The sequence below is a fragment of the Myxocyprinus asiaticus genome, chromosome 2 (assembly GCF_019703515.2).
Source record: "Myxocyprinus asiaticus isolate MX2 ecotype Aquarium Trade chromosome 2, UBuf_Myxa_2, whole genome shotgun sequence".
NCBI lineage: Eukaryota > Metazoa > Chordata > Actinopteri > Cypriniformes > Catostomidae > Myxocyprinus > Myxocyprinus asiaticus.
The window spans coordinates 49,059,587-49,085,166 of record NC_059345.1 but is presented as its reverse complement, the minus strand read 5'-3'; the positions used below and the strand labels follow the sequence as shown (position 1 = coordinate 49,085,166).

The window sequence follows — 25,580 nt, the reverse complement described above, 5'->3', positions numbered from 1 at the left end:
GATTTTTTTTTTTTTAAATATATATATTTTGTTCAGTTCTCACCCAAAAACAATTGGATCGCTTCAGAAGACATGGATTAAACAATGGGTGTCTTGTGAATTACCGTTTTGCTGCCTCTATGTACTTTTTGGAGGTTGAAAATTTGGTCACATTCACTTTTATTGTATGGACAAACAGACATCATATCTCCATCAGAATATCTTTGTATGTCTTCTGCTGAAAAAAAAAAAAGTAATATGAGTTTGAGACAGCATAAGGGTGTGTAAATGATTAGAGAATTATCATTTTTGGGTGAACTATTCCTTAAACATTTGCTTCTATAATAGCAATTGACTTGAAACCTACAGTATATGGTGTGGATAGCCAGTTTGTTGTGTGAATGTAAAAAAACTGTAGATCGCTCTGGTTATAATCAACCAAGCTGTCTACAGTGCAAGTGTGAAACACCACTATTGATAATACTGGCATCAATCTAGATTTGTTGCATTGTAATGCTCTACTCTCTTCCAGTGTAGGAATGGTGTGACGCATCCACTCCTAAGTCATCCTGACATCATAATGCATCCCTGTTAGGTACCCAGTGTCAGCTGCTAGAGATGCTTTGTTCTTTTGTGATTGTTTTGGAGCGAATGAGTTTGCTCATCATTGCTCTTCTTTGTTTTGTTGTGTTGATAGATGGCTTTCCAGGCCTCAACAACTGAAAGGTTGTCAACTGGAAATATGATTGATAGCTGACATAATGAGCAGACGTATACAATGAATGTAGAGTCCAGAGACTGTGTTTCGGTCGCATGATTGGTTGGTATGTTTCAAACAAATTGTCAGTGCTCTGGCTTCTGCTAGCTGTCAGTCACTGTCACAAGACCCATCACCTGCAGTGTTGCCATGGCAATGAGCTAGAAAGGGAGACCTAAGCAATGAGTTTTTATGGTTAGCGCATGACAGGTTTTCTCAAAGGCTGTGCTGATTAGATCTATCATCTGAAAACAAACCCTTTGAGTTGTGTCTGTAATTGTGTGTGTGTGTGTTTGTGTGTGTGTATTTATGTATGTCTAGGTCTGCTTGCATTGAAGTGTGTGTGTGTGTGTGTGTGTGTGTGTGTGTGTGTGTGTGTGTGTGTGTGTGTGTGTGTGTGTGTGTGTATGTGTGTGTGTGTGAGCAAATATTTGGCCGTGCGGGAAAGATCTCTGTTTGTTTGTGTGTGTGTATGTGCGAGTGATCTCAGATCTTTGAGTCTTCTAACAGAATACAGGTCGTGAATGTCAAGCATGTGTCAGTACTGGGGTGCAATGACAGGGCAAGACAGTGCGAGCAATGGTGTCTCAATGGTTGACATAAATCACCTAAATGAAATGCCTGTCACCTTCCCTCTGTTAGCCATCAATCAGGCCTATACAGAGTAGGATGATGGGCTCAAGCTCTTTTACCCTATGTCATTCTGTCTGTCTCTGCCACCTCCTGTCCTCTGATTGGTGTCCCCTCATCAGTCTCAAGCTTTCTTCCCTCCTTATCTTTTAGTTTCGATCTTTCCTTTTGATTTCCATCTCTCTCCATCTGTCTTCCTCATTCTGTCGCATTCAAGCATCTCTTTTCACTTTCTTCTGCTTTCATATCTGCACTCTTGTGAGTGACAGAGATTGATATTGTTGCTCTGTTCTATCAAAGCCCACTTTTCAATTGGTCTAAACTTGCTCTGATGGAAAGTCAAATATTTCCAGGCTTCAGTTGTCCACCACCTTCTTAACCCAGACATTCTGATTCACACGCTCTGGCGAAAGAGAGATCAATGATCAGTGGCTAGGGGAGTCTAAGCAAACTTTGTTTATCAGTACTCTTGATGTACTGCATGTTTGCTTTAGATTTACAGAAGTTCTACCTTTGGATGCCTCAGTGGCTTTTAACTACTCATGTATTTATGAACAGATTTAGCCAAACTGGTTTTCATCTCTCACTCATTCCATCTTGAGGTTTCATAGAGGAATTAGTATCCATATATTGTGGACTCGCAACAGTTTTTGCACAAGAAGCTCAAGATGTAATTCTTAACTTGGAGAATCAGAACACATTTTCAATTCTGTATCATGGCAGTTGACCTTTAGCTGCTATGATGGTCCATCACCATCCCTCTCGGATAAAAAGGACATGTCTTGCAGTCTGTCTTAACAAACAGTCCATCAGTGCTGCCTGTGACATAAATTAAATCTTTGTGGCAGAATAATAGCAAATGGTGACTGGTGGGTATGGAAGTTTTTTGGCAGTCTGACAGTGCTTTCTCTCTCTTCTAAAAAGATGGCATGCTGTGCAGATGTGGAGGCACTGTTTGTCTTGTCGCCATGAGGTGTTGTTCCATTGACAGCATTGTTTCAGATGTGATGAAGTGTGAGCGCAGTTTTGGCAAGGAAGGCTTAGCTTGAAACATGTTGGCTTTATCTGCTAACAGCCCCTTGAGCATACCAGTTCAAATGTTTCTTCTTGGTTGGGAAATCTATTATTAAACAATAGGGTGGGAAGTCAAACCCTCTTTCTCACTCTTTATTTATTATATTAATCAATTAAACTATGAAAATGGCTTTTTTGTAAGGGGATGTGTCTGTTGTTTTTGAGAAGTGCAGTCCTGCGCAGTTTCCTGCACCATGAAAGCGTCAGCGATAGAATGGTCTCAGTTTCAGGCTGCAGATGATGTTTGGACCACTCAACATGTTAAACAGACATGGGACAATGGTAATCAGTGCATAGATTCAGAATTTATAATGTATAATTTTATTTTAACATAGTTGGCAGTGATTGGACGATGCAGGCCATTGCTTGAATCAGAATTAATTATGCTAATTTCTGATTGTTAAATGCTTTAGCACTGACTATCACTTGTTTGTTTGACAGAGAGAACATTGAGAATTTGTTGCCAAAGTAGAAAATACATTTGAACAAAAGTCAAATTAAGTAAAAAAATAAATAAAATTGTTGTATCATTTTTAATTTTTTATGTGTGCTTTTCCCAATACACATTGTTCTGAAGCAGCTTTACAGAAAATCAGCTGTAATCGCTGTGACATCTCAAAAACATGAATAACCAACACGCCTGGAAACAAAATAAACAATTTGATTAAAATAATAATAATAATAATAATAATAATAATAATAATAAAATCTGACATTCTATAGCTTGGTATTATTTAAAATTTCACATATGTGGACATCAATTTTTAGGAAAACATTTTTTAGGTGCTTTTAGTTACAAATCCAAAAAGGGAAATGAAAAATTCTCACAGCAGTCACGCTAGGGTCTCAGGAGGTTATAATACTGACCAAGGGTGATGTTTTGATGGTGCAGGAATATTGACGTTTCATCACAAAGGTGTGTTGGTTTTGAGCAGGGCGATCTCATTAGTATCTCATAGTATTCATCGGTGTTCGTTTACACATACATGTTTATACGTACTGAAACATATAATATGAACATATTGACAGCATCTAAAACATAAACGCTTTTATGTATAAAGAGCTTTAGAGGCGCACAATAAAAATCTTTCTGAATCCACTGACGACTATTCAGAACAGAAATTCACAGAACCTTTATGAGAAAATTGTTGAAAATTAATGACTTCAAATACTCAGGCGCAATCCCATAGCGAGACTTTCATTTATCAATAAATAACGGAGCAACTTTGTCCTAGAAAGACCTTTTTTATGGAATTTATGTGTAAATAGCATTCAGATGGGAATTAAAAAAGTATTGTCACTTGCACTCATTGTATGGCTAAATTTAATAATCATCAGAACTTAAAGGTGCAGTAAGCGATTTTTTCATGGAAATGTATGCAAAAAAATGTACTACTCCCTGAAAGACATTAATGAAATAAGTGTTGTAAGATGTCTCACCAGTCTCTGTGACAACTCTGTTAACCGCAAACAAAAATGTGTCCGTGGACCACCGAGAATGACGCTTTCGATCTGATAGTCATTTTTCACGTTCTCATAGTATTGTAGTTGCAGCGAATTACTGAGGCTTACTGCCATTTTTATGCCATGTTGTTCATAACTGTTGTCAGCTGAGGGCGCTATTTTGCTGCTGTTGTTTTTGACAACCGTTTCTGCTTGTGTCAGTCCCAATAAAGCTAATTTTGTGTCTTTAGAGTGCAGGGTTTTGGAAAAAAGGGGGTGTGGCTAATCCAACGGCTCAGCTTGGGGAAATTCTAGAATGGCTAAAATCACTTACAGCACCTTTAATAAGTAATTTATAAGAACTTAATAACAACTTAATATACAGTACTGTGCAGAAGTCTTAGGCACATTAGATGTTTCACAAAGAAAAATAATTTTTATTGAGATGGTTATTTTATATCTTCTGCTCTAGAGTGCCAATAGGAAATATCAATTTTAGATTTCCAAACATTCCATTTGCAAATACAATATAAGAGAACAAGAGCAATGTTTCCTGCAACAGATGATATGGCCCCCACAGAGCCCGGATCTCTACATCTTCAGGGATTATATGAAGAAACAGAAGCAACTGAGACAGCCTAAAAATTCTTCATACAACATGCAATATTTTTCACAACTGCCTAAAAATTTTGCACAGATACTGTAAGCGAAACACTGTGTAACACTGACATGTTTCACTCATTTCCTGATGTTTGTGTGCTGTCACAACAATTGTTCAGATTTATAGTGAATCAGGAATTAAATTGTGGTCTGTTTCTTACCCAAAGTGACTGTATTGCTTCAGAAAAGACATGGATTAAACCGTTCAAGTCATATGGATTACTGTTATGCGGCACGTATGTCCATTTACTTGCATTATATGGACAAAACACACCATACATTCTTCAAAATATCTTTGTGTTCTGCAGAGTTTGTGATGGCATGAGAGTAAAAACAACTGAGATAATTATACATTTTTTGTGAATTATCACTTTTAGTGTCTAGCAAACATACAACAATGTACGTGTGCTTGAGCCATACTATACGTCAGTCTCTTAAGGTCACTTTTATGTAAAAAGCCCTCACTATACCAAGCTTCATTATGGCTCTGTGCTTGTCTTCTTAAACATAGAATTCAAACATAATTTTCAGTTCAAACATACTGCATCAGATTACTTCAACTTGACTCATGATTCATTTTCTTGTATGCACAGAATTTATGTAACATATTGCAGAGGTTGATGGTGAACAGATGGACATCCTGTTTCTCTCTCTTTCTCTCCCTCTCTCTCTCTCTCTCTCTCTCTCTCTCTCTATTTATTTTCTGTTTTCTAAGACTCAAATTACAGAGGGAATTTAAGAATTCTGATTATGTTTGCCAGATATGCAGTTTAAAGTGTGGACTATGACACAGGTATTATAGTCTCAGTTGTGTGTATAGACTAGGGCAAAGACCCCTCTTTGGATTAATGCAAATGAAACACCAACCAATACTGCTTTTGGTAATGTTTTATTTTGTGTGTGTTACAATTACAAATAATAAAAACACTTCAACCTTTATCCGTCATAAACAATAAATAAATAAATAAATAAAAAATTAGGTAGATTTTGTCACAGCTTTGTCAAAAATAATGCAATGATTCAGTAAGAGACAATGCTTGTTTCATTAATTCTTTTTTTTTTTCTGTTGGTCAGCTATTATTACAACCTTCTTCCTCATCATCTTCTTCTTCTTCCTCTTCTTCTTTTGAACTGCCTAATGTACAGACTCCTTTCAAATCATGCTTTGTAGATAATTTTAGCCTTAGGTGTTCTATTAATTTTTGTCAGTTTATAAGGATATTTAAGATTAAAGTTAAAAATTTTCCAGTGACGTTGATGTTTGACTGTTTTAAATACTGAATTGTGATTTTTTTTTTCTTGCAACTGTTTAACCATTTATAGTCACCTTTAAACTGCGAAGATGGTGTCACATTTTGATTCTGAATTTCATGGCAACGACAAAGGGGCAATGATGCAGTATTTCATTTGCACAAAAACAAAGCCTAAAACCTAAGCTTACCTAAAACTTTAACGCAATTCTTTTTCTGTCTTGTAAGCGCTAGTATTTCCTTCAAGAAATGCAAATCCAGTTTATACTAGCAACTTTCTTTTTTCCCTATTAGTCAACAAATCCTTGGTAAACACGGACATCATTATGCTTGCAGCTTTAATTTAACCGAGCAGAGTCGTTGATTGCCTTCTCAGACACACCACCCCTGTCTAATACAGTACTGAAACATTATTACATTCAATAAAAATAGCGCATATAAACATATAGACAATAATGTGTTGGTGTTACTGTAATGACAAGGTTATTTTTTGCCTGTTAAAAATTTAAGAAATACTGAAATTTGTGTGTGGGTTTGTGTTCACAAAAACAGGTATAGGACCTTTGTCTCTGAGGATGCAGGGCCCAACACTCTGATTGCAACAGTGCTGGCTAAGGATCCGGATGGAGATGGGATCACATACAAAATTGCCGCTGGCAATGAGGAGGGCAACTTTGTCATCGACAGTCAGAAAGGTGAGACATACTTTTCAGATTTAGTGTTACTTTTCTCCCTTGATATCTCTGTCAGCTTTTTCTTGGTTCATTAGCTTTAACTGTCCAGTAGAAAAGCCTTCATTCACTTGTTTCTTTCAATCTCTTTACATTGCATTACATAACATTGCATCATATTATACATTAGTAGTTTAACTATTACAAATTATTTAATAACATATATTAATGAAATTTAAATTCACACTAGAGCCAGCTATAATTTATTAGTCTTTATACTTCTGCTTTTCAACTTTAAGCCTGGACATAATTTGAATGCCAAAAGGGGTGTTTTTATTTATTTATTTATTAATCTGCTTTTTTATGTTTTTATTGGATAGGAGTAGGGGAGTAGAAAGATACATGAAAGTAGTGGGAGAGAGGGGGCAGGCGAGATGGGATCAAGACCACACACTGGAAAAATAAATGTTGTTATATAAAAAGCTACTTCCGAGCTGACCCTTAAAAATGATTTTTGTTGGTGTATTTGTTGTTTTTAAGAGGTTACCACAGGAAGCGAATTTTTTAGGTTAATTGACAAAACAAACATGTTAAGAGTGCATACACTGCTGCTGTGCCACTGCTTCGATACCAACGGATGCTTTGTTTTGGCCAATTTTATTTCTTAATAAACAGTATAGAGAAGACAGAAAATTGTGTGGAGAATAGGGGGCAATGGATTTGGAAATCACATTGCCTGCATGAGCGTACCGGTGCAATGTCTGCATTAACTATCCTGGATAAGAAGTCTTTAACGTTAACAGTCCTTAAGGGTAAATTGAAGAGGCACAATGTATGGTGTGAACATCTGGAAAACTGCAAAATCCAGAAATGTAGCATGAGCGAGTGAGGTTTACAGCAGCATCTGTTTAAACAGTCAAGCACATACAAGACTTTCAGATTCCACTATGAGTGGAAGTTCTTAATATTAAGCCAAAAATTACCCCCAAAAAAAAGCCAAAAAAAAAAAAAAGCCAAAAGTTTTGTGAGGTAACCTAAAAAATGTGCTTCATGTGGTAACATCTAAATTAACTGGTTTTATTAAATTAAGGAATGTTATTTAATCTGACTAAATCAGTCTGACAAATGTTACACCAATGAAAGTATTTTTTATTGGTTAGATCAAGTAGAAATACTGTAGATCCTTACATTTGCAATTGCAGGTTAACACATGCCCGTTCTAAATAAAAGCTTTAAGCCTAATTTATGCAATGGTAGCAGCTAAACCTTTTCTCCTGAACAAATTAATGCCCCCGCAAACAAAGCCTGTGTTTAAAGTATGCTCGGTTGAGCAAAATAGATTAATAAAGAACGTCACTTTAAGTTCAAACAACTCCCAAGTTTTAACCAATCATCAATACACTTCGTCAAGCCACATTCTCCTAGGTCAAGAATTTCAGGGAGGTGCACAAACAGGAGAACAAAAAAGTCAGGGTATTTTGTCATAATTTGTAGGCGAACTAAAATAAGCCTTCTCCCAGTAAGTATAAATGAGCTTTTACTGTATCAAAGTTAAGGTTGAAAAGATTAATAATCACATTGTTTTTATAGATTCCACATCACTAAAACAAAGAACTTATGGCAGCTTTCACAGATAGATCCTCTGTAGATGCATAATATATTTTATAATGTATATCCTGTAAACACAAGCTATGCAGCTAACCTGCTCCAGAGCAGATTTTATTCTGTGTAACATATTAAAACAGATACTGAACCAATCAGCTGTGAGTAAAGTGTCACAATAAAATGTTTTCACCCCACAGATATATATATATATATATATATATATATATATATATATATATATATATATATATATATATACATATATAGGTTAAAACATTAACTGAAGCTCCTGACCCTTATCTGCATGATTTTATTCATTGCACTACTGCCACATGATTGGCTGAATTTATATATATATATATATATATATATATATATATATATATATATATATATATATAATCAGCCATTCATGTGGCAGTAGTGCAATGAATAAAATCATGCAGATAAGGGTCAGGAGCTTCAGTTAATGTTCACATCAACCATAACAGCAGTCTCTAGAGTTTACTCAGAATGGTGCAAAAAACAAAAAACATCCAGTGAGTGGCAGCTCTGTGGACGGAAACACCTTGTTGAAACACCTCTTCATTTAATCCCAAACTGACTTGATGTTCTTGGGGCTCTGCTGGGGTCATGCCATCTGTTGCAGGGCTCCTATTTTCTTCTACTCTATTTTTAAAATGAATGTTTGGGAGTCTAACATTTATATTTCCTATTACTAAAGCTGAAGATATAACTAACCTAAAACGTTTGCACAGTACTATACATATATATTTAGTAATGGATCGTATATATATATGTATATATAGCCAACTAAATACACATTTTAAGTAACAAAGTAAACTGAAGAACTTAAGACTTAATTGCCAAAATTCCAGTGAAATAGCTAGACAAGATATTTTGATTGAAGCAGATTGGTCCTCTGATACTGACTCCACTTGTCCTTCTCACAAACTGTGTTTGTTGCTTACGTTCACAGTGCTTCAATTTAGTGCTCCAGTCAAGTGATTCATACCATGTAGCACTTCATTGGAAACACCACATTTCTCTGTTGATTTTTATCCCTACATATTCTTTCTCTTCACTCCTTTAAAGATACATTTTTTTCTTTTATTGCCCTTCTATACAGCTCATCAGATGTCTGCCTCTCCTGAAATTCCCTCTATCATTCATTAGAGCCTTTCCTCCATTAGATCATTTTTGTTGTGTGAGGCAGGGTCAAGGCACTGTATGTTCGTTGTTAATTTACTATAACTCGCAGAGGAATGCATTCTGTTTGATTTAATACCCCTTTAAGAATTCAAACAGCGGAGTCAATAAGATTATAAGGCCTTTTGTATTAAAGACATAAATACAAAGACCGCATCCGGTCCGTGAACGATGTACTTACCTGCATGACAGCAGAGTGTTTACGCTGATAATCAGCCAGATCATCGCCGGCGCACAGCACCTTTTATGTCAAGTGGTTTTATTTTCCTGTTTTATTTGTAGTGTTTTGATTTTCCTTTGTTCTTTGTCCTGTTTTAAGACACTGCGTTAAACAAGGTTCCATCATCATAATGCAATGCAATGTAGAAATGCATTAAAAAAAAAAAGTTAAAAAAAAACACTAACATAAAATATGTTTGGCTGACAGACTGTTAACATTGTATTAAATTGTGTAAATTGTGCAATTATAGTATACAGTAATGAGGAGGTGCTTAATGTATAAACCAAGCCATAAAACAGAATACATGAACATTTTTTCTTTTTTTTTCATTTGAACACAGTCACACAGACAACATGTGTTATATATTTAGTTCAGTTAAGCTTCATTAGAAGTGAATGTGTTAAGTTCTCCTTTTTATATCATAAGAGGTGTTAATTTTCTCACAGTAGTTGAATGATGACTTTATGTTGTGGTCACAGTAATCTCTGCTCTCCAATCTGTGTTCAGTGTTTACAGAGTTTGAAATGATTTTTTTGTTCATTATAGTAAGTTATCAACAGGTATAAAAACCTATGACCCCTTTTCCAAATGTTCACCATTTGTTTCTCTGGAGTCCTGAAAATGAATTTTTATTTACAAGATGTAGCTTACCTTGCCACATCTAAGAGAAAAATGAAAGCCAAAAAACAAAACAAAAACAAACAATAACTGGGTTGGAAAAAAGATCACTGCCATGAATTAATACTTTGTGGGAGCACCTTTTGTTTATCTACAGCATTGATACATTTCTGCAGAGCATATATTACTAGAGGGTATTTCCCTAGTAGAAGATTTCCCTACTCCCACTCACAGAATTGTTCAAGTGTAGCCAAACTGTGTGGTATCTGATTCGGCCACTTCATCACTTCTATCCTGACAAGTGCTCCAGCTGAAGAGAAACAGCATCTGTTATGCTTTACTAAAGGAATGGATTTGTTTGGCATATAAAATGCATACATGCAGGGGCGTAACCACCATATACATTGAGCTCGTTTATATGAGCTTAATCATTACTCCTAGAGTTCTAAAGTGTCCTTTAGCTTTAAATATTGCCCACCAACATCTACTCAGTTTCTCAATTAATACATGACTTGTTTTACACATGGATAACTAATATTGGCATTATATTCATGCTGTATAGCCAGAGGGGAACCAGCTCCCCCAGCTGATCCTGGTTTCTCCCAAGGTTTTTTTTTTTTTTTTTCATTAATTAATTAACATCTTATGGAGTTTTGGGTTCCTTGCCACAGTCGCATTTGGCTTGCTCACAGGGGTCCTAAAGACAAATCATTTTTAAAGCATAATTTCCAGTCGTGGTTTTTATTTAAACTGCCCAATGAGGATTTTAAGACATTACAGACATTACAGCATCATTTTCTGTTACAGCATCATTTTCTGTAAAGCTGCTTTGAAATTATGTGTGTTGTGAAAACTGCTATACAAACAAAAATAACTTGATTTGACATGACCAGAAAGCTATTTATTGCTAGAAAGCTGCTAAAGTAGCATTGCCATTTACATGCAATATGTTCATGGTTTACTCTTTACACCCATATACATGCGGTTCATTCAGCATGCTGCTTTCTCCACAGCAGCGTCATTTCTCCGCTATGCTTGAGTAAACAACAAACATGGCATCTGAGGAAAACTTCGCTATATTTTGTTCTTCTTTGCTTCGATTTATTTCCAGATGTCCCACGGTTGCTGCTGTGCTTGTTTCCTTAATGCGCCTGAAGCAGCATTGCTGCAATAGTTGGGTATCCCTCTTACTTCATACTCTGGGATTCTCTGGGTAGTGGATATTCTAAATAGGTGTGTTAGTTTTTTTTTTTTTTTTTTCTGTGTATACTCGTCTGTATGATTTTGCCTTTTCCTACTGTAGTCCCCTGAAATGTTTTACTTTGACATCAGTTTAGCTATTCAGTCGTTTCTACACACATGCGTTTACATTAGGAGTGTGCAGCGAAGCCATTATCTGTATCTGTATCTGTCTCTGTTTTCGGATAGAACTGGGTGTGGGCGGGGCTTAAACCAGAAGTGCATCAGAACTAAATGAAACACGCATTTTTAAGTGTTACTCTTACATTTATAGTTTCTATTAATAAAATATGCCGTGTATGCCTTTTCATAATAATAGCCTAATAATAATAATTATAATAATTATAATAATAATAATAATTATTATTATACAATTATTATAAAAAAAAATATATATATTATTTTGTTTTCTTACCAGATGAAGCTGAATTTGTAGGCTATATTAAATGTGGAATATGTTGTGATTTCTCCTGGTATTTCAGATATTAATATCTGCATGAAACAGAATTTTGTATAACAACATTATTCTGGATGCAGAAGATATCAAGCAAAATGTGAAATGCCAAGCACACATATTGCAAGTGAATAATAAATCCAAATTCAAACATTAAAATAAATTAAAGTAAAATCAGTATAGCCTACAAACAGGTGAAAGTTCCGTAAGTCTATCAGGAATTTTTACGATAGGACACCATTATTTAGTTAAATAGTAATAATAATAATAATGTTACATTTATATAGTGCCTTACCAGAGTTCAAGAACACTTAACATTTTCAAATTTAGCACAGTTTAAAGAAGAGGAAGAAGATAAAAGACAAGTTTCAGATTCTTTGTTTTACATAAGTAGGAATATTCCTAATAGATGAATACTCTATGGAGCATTTAAACTTTTATGGAGCATTTTAACTTTCCGGAATAAAGTCTTAACCAGTTAATAACCTTAATCACTGATATGAATATAAATGTGGTCAACAGATAGACGAGCTCCCACGTGAAATCAATTCAGGTCAGGAATTTAACATTGCTCAGGTTTAGACTATAAATAAATACATGAGAATCACGTGTGAATCATGTGATACATTAACATAGACATTTCAAGAAGTGGAACGTGTATATGGTGTTGTATCTTAATTCATGTTACACTTGACAAGCTCCAGACGCGCACACAATTAACAGAAATCGTGCGCATTTTCATTCATAAGTTTTACACTTTAGACATAGTGGCTGCACAGATTAATACATTCGTTGTAATTTTGGGTATGTTTATTTAAAATGTCACATTAGCGTTGTGCTTTTTGGCTAATCGGTCACACAATGTTTTTTTTTATTTTTTTTATTATTATTATTAGAGATTAATCCATTGTTCATTTTGAAGTCATTATTCGTGTCTTTCCGAATAAGGTATTTGGCTTCTGGCACATCCCTAGTTTACATAGCCACATAAGTCATGTTCTCCGGAAACCTAGGTGTTTTGAACTGCTTTCTTTTAATGCCTTAAACGGCGTGAGGACAGCATTCGCATTTCCATGACATTAAAAAAAAAAAAAAAAAAGTGGAATAAACCATTTTCTTAAGTACAATTAAACAGGGTCATTTATAAGGACACACATTTTAATGCTATTGTTTGCGCATTCAAACACAAGTGACCAATTTTTGCAAGTAAGACGTCTAGCTCCTTCAAAGTTGCCATTGCCTTCTTGGTAGTGTCATCCTTGCTCTGTCATTCTTCTTGGAGGGGCGGCCTGATCTAGGTAAAACCTGAGTGATGACACGGTTCACTTAAAAGTGATGTTCTCTTTTTAAAATCTGATTGGATTTTTAGAATGCTTTAAAATTTTTATTTTCACCTGCATAGTGTGGTTAAAAGTGTGCAAACAGAAATAAAACAATATAAATTGAATTAGTTTTTATTTTCAGAGTGTAATGCAACAAAAAGTCCATATTTTGGAGAAGTTGGGGTGTGTGGTTTGATTTAGCTCACAGTGCCTTGTAAATGGTGGCGTGACAGTGATAGAAACCAGCATAAGGCATGCCAGTGGCATGCCTCCCACCCTCATGTACAGAGTAATTTGCTTGTAATGCCCCTGGAGAAACATCTTCTCTATCTTTGATGTGCACTGATATGTGCTGGCTTCCTCTTCCATCTGTGTCCTATTCTCGAATTTACCAGTGTACTACATACTAATCATAATAGACACTTCCAGCTCAAGGACAGATAAATCACACACAAATCATGGCTGAATTACAGATTTTCATCACTTAAACTGTCAATATTTATAATCTCAGTTCAATCACTTTATTTAATTCGGTCTAAATCTGTGTATAGAATATTTTGGGGGTAATATATAAGTTAGTGGTGCCTCGTTACAGTTTGAAACACTATATGGTTTTTGGACTCATATTAGCCAGTAGCCTTCATAGCCTGCAGTAGATGCAGCTGTCTAGAGAATAGAGCCAGAACCTGTGACAAGCCTCAAAATAAACAAACACACACTCATTGTAGACCCCACTGATATTCGGAGGGTGTGGCTAGTGTGGTGAGGGGTTTTCAGATTGAATTAGAATTGATAACATGTTCTTTTTCCCCTGAGTTGTGCCACAAAAGGACTAGAGTTATGCAATAGAATCAACTGAAGAAACTAGGGTACATGTGATTTCCCTCCTGCCAAGTCTGTGTCAGCTGATGTGCCGTTTCTTTACTGTCACTTTGCTGTGAGCTGGAGATCACCATCCTGCTCTTCAGATTATGAATGCAGAGCTGAATGCAGCAGAGTCTAACGTTCTCTCCTTAAAGAGATGCTGCTCTATAGCATACTGCAGAGGGTCACGTAGGAGCTGACTGCGGCTGTCTGCACAGATAAGACGCAATGTATGAGGCATAACGGCAGCCCTCGCACATTCACAATAACACACACATTCAGCCATAAAAACATAAAATACATAGTGGATTTTGTATTGTAACAATGTCAGGAATGTCAAATATACTCATCATTGCCATAAAGATCAGATAAAGCTTTTCTAATTCATGAATAGGCAGTGAAATATTAGTCTTCATGGGCCTGTATATTTTCATCAAGTGTTCCATGTCACATTTACAAGGCCTAACATATAAAATGTGAGTCTATGGTAGCATGCACAGTACAGTGTTGCATGTATAGTATATAGTGTTATGGACTTCTGATATAAGAGGGCAAAGTCCATGCTCTGGGTTTGTTTTTGTGTTGGTGATATTCAAGTGGGTGAGTTGTTTACTCTATAATGAATCTATAATTAGTGTCCATTACCACGAGTTTGACCCATTTTGACCCATTCAGGTTCATTTGCAACATGATAGGCTGGCATTATTTTCACTTGTTTCCCGCTGTTACAGTCACACTGTCACACCACGCTTTAAAACCTTAATGAGAACACAATGAGTTCAAAAGAGACATTGCCTCCATAATGTTACTTTTGAAAAATTACTGTTTTAACCTCTATTTGATCTATCTATATATCTATATCTATACTTATATATATCTATATCTATCTATCTATATCTATATCTATATATATCTATATATATATCTATATCTATATCTATATATATATATATATATATATATATATATATATATATATATATATATGGCTTTATTTATTATTTTCTCCTCTGAATTCTTTAGGAGACATTGCTTCCTGGGAGAAAATGCCCCTGGCACAGTTCAGATCTATCTTTTAGATACTGTTACATTCAGTCTCCTTAATAAACACATTTGTATCTTATTGAGAAAAGATCTCATAAAGCGACAAACTAACGAGACATCAGCTGCTAATTCACTTAGTACAGTCACTGAGGCTGAAATTGAGTTTGAGTGGGATTTAGACGAGGAATAAATTCAGTGTTGCTATCTTTGACTGTCACCCCACACAGGACTGATCCATCTCCGCTCCAGCCCTCCGCCCAAACTTCAGGGTGTAAAGTATGTTCTAAACATAACAGCAACAGATGACAACGCCTCTGGTGGACCACAGTCACTCTCCACCACTGCCCAGGTCATCGTGGGAGTGGATGATGTAAACAACAACAAACCTGTGTTTGAAAAGGTACTGTTAATAATTTATCTTTTTGTCCATCTGGCTTTTTACTCACCAGTTATATTTATCTAATTAGCTCGTCACTGCAACTTTCACACCCTCAACTTTGTACTACCTGTGTTCTCTCTATATATTTAGGGCTGAATTTATCAAACAATTGCACTACTGTTGCACATAGTACTGTATTTCAGAACAAAAACCTGCATCCTATTCAAAAAACACCAGCAATTTAGTTTACGTAGGCACAAGCAAGGAAATGGCACTGCATTTTGAGTATTGAAATTAAGGGTCTGTTCAGACCAAACATGTTCTTGCACTGAAAAAGACCTATGTATATATCAGAACGCTGGTGTCTCGAGATGCATTTTAAAATATTTAAGTTCTTTTCAACATGATACAGCGTTTAAAAAAATGGCTCACTTCTGCAAGCAATGGTGAAAAACAGCAAAACACAGCGCAATGGTCAAAGACAGATGATTTAGGTGTCTAGATGGCAGTGGTGGGGCGATGCTGTTTAATCCCGGCAGAGTGTGCCAGGTCGCAGTGGTCTTCTGCATTGTCTGACATATTTAGCAGCATAAATCTAGAACTATTGCAAACTTTTTTTTTTTTTTTTTACATTTGAAATTTGTAAATTAGTCTAAATTTATAAAATTATGCTTTTGTGTTGTTATTGTAATGAACTGTCCATGGAGACGGTGTTAGGATCCATGTGCTGGAAGTTTATTATGAATAAGCAAACAATCCAAATCGGCAGGCAAATAGAGGTAGTCGTAAAGCAAGCGGTATAATCCAATAAACCAAAAAGACAGTCCAACAAGGCAAACAAAACAAAGGGGTATCCAAAAGGCAGTAAATCCAGGAAAACAGGCAATGGTCATAACATGTAAACAATCAGCAAAGGCAATGGAAAAATGCTTGGTAAGGCAAGGTAAACTGGCAAAATGGAACAGCATGGTATTTATATAGTTTAAACAAGAAGTCACGGTACAGAGTTAGTATTCGGGAGAGGGCTCCCTCTGGTGGTTGGTAGGAGGGGTAATAACCTCAGATGTTACAGAACCCCCTCACGAACAACTCCTGGTGTTCTTCTACTGGGACGTCCCCTTGGTCATGGTGCTGGACAATTAGAATGGGCATGATGAAATTCTTGGGTCAGGGATGGGTCCAATATGTCCTTGGTGTCTACCCATGATCTCTCCTCTGGTCCGTAGCCCTCCCAGTCCATCAAGTATTGCATCTGGCTCCCTCGTCGTCTTGAGTCCATGATCTCTCTGACCATATATGCTGAGACTCCATCTACCTCCAATGGAGTTGGAGGCTCAGAATCTGTGGTTCCAGAGCCAGATGACGGGTGGACGGTTTCAGTAAGGACACATGAAAGGAAGAAGAGATGTGGTAATTAGCAGGAAGCTCTAAACGGCAAGTAACTGGGTTTATTTGATGGATAATTCTGAAAGGACCCACATACGCAATTTGAGATCCCTTGTATACAACCAGTTCCTCTGTCGTGGCTGATAGTTGGGATGGAGGTACCTCCGTCGGTCAGCCTGGAAGCGTTGTGCTCTGACCGCTCGCTGTAGCCGGACATGTGCGCTGTCCCACACCCTCTCGCTTCGCTTAATCCAATCGTCTACTGCTGGCACTGTAGAAGGTTCTCCTGACCAAGGAAACATTGGGGTTGGTAGCCCAGCATGCATTGGAAGGGGGTTAGACCCGTAGTGGTATGAGTGAGGGAATTCTGTGCATATTCGGCCCAAGGCAGGAAATCACTCCACTTCTCCTGTTCATGGCTACAATAACTCCGAAGATATCTGCCTATCTCTTGGTTTAGATGTTCCACCTGTCCGTTGGCCTGAGGGTGGTAACCAGAGGTGAGACTCACATTGATATCCAGTTGTTTGCAGAAAGCCTGCCAAACTCGGGACAAGAACTGTGGACCTCTGTCAGACACGATGTCCTCTGGTATTCCATAGACCCTAAATACTTGGTGGAACAAAGCATTAGCAGTTTCCATGGCAGTGGGTAAACTCTTGAGAGGGACAAGTCTACATGATTTAGAAAATCGATCTATTATTACCAGAATGGTAGTGTTACCATGGGAGTTTGGCAGGTCTGTGACGAAGTCAATGGACAAGTGGGACCATGGTCTTTGTGGTATTGGCAGTGGTTGAAGCAACCCTGTGGGCAGTTCTCTGGGGGTCTTGGATTGGGCACACACCTGACAAGACTTTACATAGTTAGTTACATCATGAATAAAAGTTGGCCACCAGAAGGAATTACACACCAGGGTAACAGTTCTTTGGATGTCAGGATGTCCAGTGCTCAAGGAAGTGTGGACCCATTGGATAGTCCTCTGACGTAGAGCTTGGGGTACATAGTGCTTTGTAGGTGGGCAGTTAGGAGGTGATGGTTCATGCTGTTGTGCTCGTTGTATCTCCTCCATGATGTCCCAACAAATAGGTGCTATGATGAGGTTGGAGGAAGGGTGGATCATGTCTGCGTGAAAGTGCATCTGCCTTGCTGTTCTTGCTGCCAGGGCGGTAAGTGACTGTAAAATTGAATCTGGTGAAAAAACAATGATCATCGGGCTTGACGTGGGTTCAATCTCTTGGCTGCCTTGATATATTCAAGATTTTTGTGATCGGTGATAACCTGGAAAGGGTGGACTGCCTCCTCTAACCAGTGATGCCATTCTTCGAGGGCTGCTTTCATGGAAAGTAATTCCTTATTTCCCACATCATAGTTACGTTCTGCAGAGTTAAATTTTCTGGAGAAAAAGGCACAAGTGTAAAGCTTGCCTGGTGTTACGTGACATTGTGACAGGACCGCTGAAGAGTCTACCTCAACGACGAAGGGAAGATTGGGGTCAGGATGTTTCAGTATTGGCGAGGTCATGAAGCTTGACTTGAGGGAGATGAAGGCCTGGTATGCGGCATCATTCCAAGGCAATTTGTTGGGCTTTCCCTTGAGCAACGACGTGAGTGGGGCTGCAATGATGCTGTAATTATTGATGAAATGGCGATAGAAGTTGGCCCAAAAACCGCTGTATTTCCTTGATTTTTGAAGGTCGAGGCCATTCGGTGACTGCTGTTATCTTAGAGACATCCATTTCTACACCTTGATGGCTGATATTGTAGCCTAGGAAAGTGGTATGGGAGGTATGGAACTCACATGTTTCTGCCTTGACAAATAGTTGGTGTTCCTGTAGATGTGATAGAACTGTCTTGTCCTGCTGGATATGTTGTTCCATGTCTTGTGTGTAGATGAGGATGTCGTCAAAGTAAGCCACCACACAATGATTCAGTAAGTCTCTGAATATCTCTTTAATAAAAGACTGGAAAAATGAGGGGGCGTTAGCAAGTCCATATGGCATGACCTAATATTCATAGGGCCCCTGGTGGTGATGAAAGCAGTTTTCCACTCATCCCCTTCTAGGATTCTGACAAGGTTATAAGCACTTCTCAGATCAAGTTTGGTATAGATGTCAGAGTTGTTCAAGGGCTGAGGGGATAAGCGGTAATGAGTAACGGTACTTTATGGTGACAGAGTTCAGGCCTCGATAGTCGATACAGGGATGTAGACCTCCATTCTCTATGAAAAAAACCCTGCAGCAGTTGGGGAGGTAGAGGGACGGATGTAACCAGAGGCAAGGGCTTCCTCAATGTAATTCTCCATGGCAAGGGTCTCGGTGCGTGACAATGCATATGCCTTGCTTCTCGGTGGGGCTGTATTGGACAGAAGTTCAATGGCGCAGTCTCATGGAGGAGGAAGTTGTGTAGCTTTGATTTTGCTAAACACCTCACTGAACTCTCCATACTCCTTGAGGATTGTGGGCTCCTTCTGTGATTCGGGGCTCTCAATACTGGTGATAAGACAAGGTATGGAAACAGCAACATGGAGACAATGTTTGTTACAAAAACTTGACCATTGCGTGAGCTCACCTTGGTTCCAAGATATCGATGGGTCATGGATGGCCAGCCAGGGATGACCCAGGATAAGAGCATGCTTGGGTGAGTTGATGACAGATAGTGAGATTTTTTTCTACATGAAAGTCCAACCTTGATGGTTATCGGAACAGTCTGTTAGGTTATGCCAGTACCAACAGGAGTGTTGTCAACAGTGGTGATGTTAAACTTTGGGGAGCATTGAATGGTGGGTATGTTGAGTTCTTGTACAATCTCCTGATTAATGAGATTAACAGCAGCACCAGAATCCACTAAAGCTATAAAACACTTTACATGATCACCAATGGAGACCTCTACAGGTAACAGAAAATTATGTGAAATGTGTGATACAGTGTTCATTGTACTCACATTTTGCCTTGACTCAGGAGAACTTGATTTCTTGTGTGGGCATGCAAGGTTGAGATGACCTGGTGAGCTACAATAAAAGCAAAGGTTTTCGTTGCGTCGACGTTGGCGTTCCTCCATGGAAATGCGAGTGTAAGCAACTTGCATGGGTTCGGGTGATACAGTGGATGCCTGAGCCTGTACTGAGACTGTAGAATTCGAGGTGAAGCAAAACTGAGGCCGTGAAGCATTCTGAAGCAGATTATCTATCTTGATGGCCATAGTTATGTATTCAGAAAGATTCGTACCTTCACCCTTGCAGGTCAGTTCTGTCCTGAGTTTCAGGTTAAGCCCTTTGCCGAAAACAGTCTTCAGAGTGACATCATTCCACCCACTCTGAGCCGCTAGTGTCCTGAACAGAGCTGCATAATCCGCTGCTGATCGATGACCCTGGCATAGATGAAGTAGCTGAACAGAGATATCTGGCCCAATCGAGAGCTTTGCTGGTAAGCAGTGACATAAAAAAAAGAACATTTCCTGGCGTCTTGATCAAATGATTCAGGCTGATTTGAGAAAAATACCTTGCACTGTCGTAAAAAAAACCTGCCATTTTTCAGCAGAACCATCAAACTTATCAGGTAGAGCAAAGCTTCAGGTTTAGCATGGGGAGCTGGTAGTGAGTGAATGTGTTGTGTCAAACATTCGTTGGCAGCTCGTAGGTTGTTCAGCTGGTCTTGGTAACCCCTTAATACCTCGCACTGGTGCGCGAATGTGGCCTGGAGCTGTGAAACTTCCACTGGATCCATGTTAGGCAAAATATTCTGTAATGAACTGGCCATGGAGATGGTGTTAGGATCCATGTGCTGGAAGTTTATTATGAACACAAGCAAACAATCCAAATCGGCAGGCAAATAGAGGTAGTCATAAAGCAAGTGGTATAATCCAATAAACCAAAAAGACAGTCAAACAAGGCAAACAAAACAAAGGGGTATCCAAAAGGCAGTAAATCCAGGAAAACAGGCAATGGTCATAACATGAAAACAATCATCAAAGGCAATAGAAAACCGCTTGGTAAGGCAGGATAAACTGGCAATACTTCGCAAAGTCAAAATGCAACAGCATGGTATTTATATAGTTTAAACAGGAAATCACCAAAGAAGAAAAGGTACAGAGTTAGTATTCGGGAGAAGGCTCAACCTCGTGTAACAACCTCGGATGTTACAGTTATATTATAGCTGCAACATGGTTTCTAAAGCCATCTTTATGCTGCAAAGGTGGCACAGAAGCTGCATCTGAAGTTGAATTTAGGTGTATTTAAACAGACCGTTTAATGCTGATCAGGGATGGCATAGATGCATTTTCACAAAAATAACAATCGCATGAAGAATGTTATGAGATAACTTTATTATTATTATTATGAATATAGAAATATGAATATTATACATTCAAATATTACAATTATTTTATTGAATCAGGTGCTAAACCAGCGCAGTCAGCACATGCAATCAATTGCGCTTTAACCATGCAAAATTAATTGCTAGCAAATTCTCACCTTAGCCTTTTTTTTCTTCTTTTCTCTTCAATTTATCCAGTCCTCTCTTACATTTTCAAGAGATATTATTTGCAGGGCAACCTGTGCTGTTTCTTAATCATCTGAAGTGTTGAAACACCCTAGCCATTTTAATTAAGTGTTAAAAATATGTGCTGAATCATTATGGGTCTACTTGCTTCCTGATGTCTCCTGTAAGTATGGGTTGAGTGCAATGCTGGAGATGTTTAGAGGGTCTTAATCTCCCCAGGCAGCACAGTGAGATGAGCAGATGCTTGGCTGAGGTCCGAGGTTTAGTACTTAAAAACTTCTCTTCAGGTCGTTTGGACATTTTGTTTGAGTTTCTCTTGGCAGAGTGTGAAGTAAATTAGCATCCAAGGAGACACAGAACATCTCTTTAGTTTTTGAGCCAGCACAGGGAAGACAAAGTGGTATGTCTTATTTAGCTCAAAGACTTCAGAGCCAACTCTCTCAATGAAATAAATAAATAAAGCATTTACGTCACAACTCAGCTTTAGGCATTTTGCCCTTTTTTGAACTCTTCTGTTTTGTACTCACTCTATTTTTTGCATGCTTTCTGTTTTTCAAAGAATGTCTTGTTAAAATATTATATTCACCTATACTCGTCTATTATTATCTCTCTCTTCCTCTTTGCTGACATTGTAGCTTCCTAGAATTCATTTGTACATTGTTCTGAGAGAAAGGGGAGCTGTTTCTAAGCAGTGAATTTCTCTGTTGTAGTTTCTTTAGAAAACTCCCACCTGAACCTCCCTCCCATTCCCCTGTTATGACTATATTTTAGAATACCAAACCATTCTTGTGGACATCAGTGGCCATGGAACATCTCTGAGAAGTTCTCATTTGCAGGCCCTGGGCATGTGTGTTTAAGTGGTAGGTTTTTGGAGCCTTGAGAGATGGACTAGTGAGGGGTTTGGCTTGATATTTGTGCCTCTGACCTTATGGGATTTCAAGCTTACTTGATTGATTGAACAGCACAGACCATGTTTTAGCCAGAATCAGGATGAAAAGGACCATCACAGTGAGAACCAGTTCCCTTGTTATTAATTAGGTGTCAGAAGTGGCCGTCGATGGAAAGGCTGGTGGACCGATTTGGGAAATCTCGCCATGTGTTTTAAACTGATTTATTTACTGTATTTGTTTTCCTTGTTCATCTTAAACTGGGGAAACTAATGATGAAGGGGGAAAAGAGTTTTCTTTATTTTAATGATTAGGCATGCACTCACATACATATGAGAAAGAAGAAGGTGTGTGGGTGGTGGAGCATGGCTGAAATATCCAGGCTTATTCCAGAGACATATCAACAGATTCAGTGGGATGGAATTGATTCAAGGGCACTTCAATTATAAAACAGAGATTAATCTCAACAGAACCAAACAGATAAGGATTATTACGTCTCCAGTTCTTCATACCTTTAATGCATGTCCGGTCAACAATTTTTTCTGATTTGCCTCATCTCACTTTCCCTTGAAACCCTTTTTGTTTTTTGTTTTTTTTTGTCCTTCCTCTTTACTTAGTACAGTAGTAGTTTGCTTTCTCTACTTTTATCAGTACCTGTTCTTTGGTTAAAACATTAGTCTCACATTTGGAGGATACAGAAATCCATACAATATGATATGATTGTATTGAAGAAAGTCATTTTGTCTCTGTGGTACAAAAAAGCAAGGCCTCTCCTGCCAGAGTGGTTAACAGAACTCACCTCCACCCTACATTTGAAAAGAATTAGGTATAATATAGCTGGAATTAATTATAACTGGATTTAATCAAATGTGGGAACATTTACTTATTTGTTGAACAACAAGGCCTAACAATGCTTTAATTGTTCGAATGTAACAGCTACTTATGGTTTGTCTGCAGGATACTGCATGAATAGGTGTTATTTATTTATTTTTAAACCTTTTTTTTTTTAAACCTTTTTTTATTTTTTTATTTTTTATGTGTGACTTCTCTGTTCCGTACTGTGGTGTTTTGTATTAATACTTATTTTTAAAATTGTGAAATTATAAATAAAATTGATAAAAATAAAATAAATAAAATAAAAATATAGTAATGTTTTTAATACATTATTCAAATCAGCTAAATTAGGTACATTAAGTTAACAAGGCCATGAATAGTTTCTGGCTATTTATTAATGAAAGCACTCATGTAAACAAAGCCTGCATTTACACTGATGAGCCAAAACATTATGACCATTCACAGGTGAAGCGAATAACGCTGATCATCTCCTAACAAGGCCACATGTCAAGATCTGAGTAGATTAGATGGTAAGCAAACAATCAGTTCTCGTAGTCAACTTGTTGAATGCAGGAGAAATGGGCAGGAGTAAAGACCTGAGTGACTTTGACAAGGGCCAAATTTTTATGGCCAGATGACTGGGTCAGAGCATCTCTGAAATCACAAGACTTTTGGGGTGCTCTCAGTCAGCAGTGGTGAGTAGTTACCAACAGTGGTCCAAGGAGGGACAAACCACAAACCGGTGACAGTGTCCTGGCGCCTAAGGCTCATCAGTGCACGAGGGCAACAAAGGCAATCCCGTCTGGTCCGAACCGACAGAAAGTCTACAGTGGCACAAGTTACAGAAAATTTTAATGATGGTTATTGGAGGAATGTGTCACAACACACAGTGCATTGCACCATGCTGTTTATGGGACCGGTCAGAGTGCTTATGATGACCCCTGTCCACAATTGAAAGAGCCTGCGATGGGCACGGGAGTGCTGGAACTGGACCTTGGAGCAGTAGAAGAAGGTCGCCTGGTCCGATGAGTCCCTTTTTTTTCATCACATGGACAGCAGTGTTCCTGTGTGCCATTTACCTGGGGAAGTGATGGCACCAGGATGCACTGTGGGAAGACGACAAGCTGTGGAGGGAGTGTGATGCTCTAGGCAATTTTCTGCTGGGAAACCCTGGGTCTGGCCATTCAAGTGGACACCAATTTGACACGTGCCACCTACCTAAACATGTTGTAGTCCAGGTACACCCCTTCATGGTAATGGTATTCCCTGATGGCAGTTCTCCCTTTCAGGAGGAAAATGCACCCTGCCACACTGAAAACAATGTTCGGGAATGGTTTGAGGAACATGATAAAGAGTTCAAGGTGTTTCCCTGGCCTCTAAATTCCCCAGATCTCAATCCAACTGAGCATCTGTGGGATTTGCTGGACCAACATGTCCGATCCAACTTACAGGACTTGAAGATATCTTGGTGCCAGATACCACAGGACACCTTCAGGGGTCTTGTAGAGTCTATGCTTGGTGGGATGGCGCTGTTTTAGTGGCACATGGAGAATCAACACTATATTAGGCTAGTGGTCTTAATGTTTTGGCTCATTAGTGTATATTATGTGCAATGCCATTTTAAAATTAGTTAATAAATAAATAGTGTCATGTCCAAAACACACCAGTGATTTTTCATCAACATCTTCGATTAGCCGAGATCTCCTAGGTCAAGAATTCCAGGTACGTGCACAAACGGAAGAAATTTGACCAAACAAACACCTTAGCTGAACAAAAACTTCAGTGCATAATTTTTTTTTGGCAAACTAAACGAAGCTATTTGCCCAGTAAGTATATAAATAAGCCCTTAGTGTAAAGGCTTGGCAATCACTGGTTTTATCATCACCTCTCTTTTGTATGATTTTTCGTTGCTTTGTTCCACTGGAGTGGTGGCAGCTTAGTGGTTAAAAATCTGGGTTAGTAAGCCAAAGGCTAAAGGTTCAAGCACTGAAACTATTCAAAAAGCTACAGAGTTGCTAGGATCTGCTATCACCATAGAGACCTTGAGCAATGACACTTGACACTTCAGCCCAAGTCTTTGTAATACGTGCACTGTCCATAACTTTGTATATGAATTTTTCTATCCTATTACCCTACCTTTATTATCTGGTTTAATGTAAATCTTTCTTTTCCTCCTGCTGTTTCTCTTTCTCTTTCTTTATTATTTTTTTTCTTTTTATTCCCCTCGCAGTGTCTCGAGTATAAGGAAAGGGCCTCAGTTCTGGAAAATAAGCCAGCTGGAACATTTGTACTGCAGGTTCATGCAGACGATGCTGATGAAGGTGCCAATGGACAAGTAACGTATGGCTTCATGCACAAAGACAGCACTGTTCCAGCCTTCAGCATTGATCCAGAAACAGGTACTTCCATATAAACGCACTTACACTAAAGAAGGTCATTCATGGTTCAATTCATACACAATTTACTGTTCTGAGAGTATGAGGGTAGATACTTCCATTGCCATTTCTCTCAAACTAATCAAACAAAATATAGATAATGTTTGAAAAGACTTCATCTG

The 25,580-nt window shown here is 38.1% G+C and overlaps 1 protein-coding gene across 1 annotated transcript in view; it reads left to right on the top strand.

The window, feature by feature from the left end:
• The window catches only part of LOC127409830 (neural-cadherin-like), a 413,418-nt gene that overhangs the window by 194,923 nt on the left and 192,915 nt on the right, over window positions 1–25,580 (top strand). Inside the window, exons 7-9 of the mRNA XM_051644684.1 lie at window positions 6,346–6,488; window positions 15,267–15,439; window positions 25,254–25,422. Coding sequence (XP_051500644.1) covers window positions 6,346–6,488; window positions 15,267–15,439; window positions 25,254–25,422 — 485 coding nt within the window. The remainder of the gene's footprint in view (window positions 1–6,345; window positions 6,489–15,266; window positions 15,440–25,253; window positions 25,423–25,580) is intronic.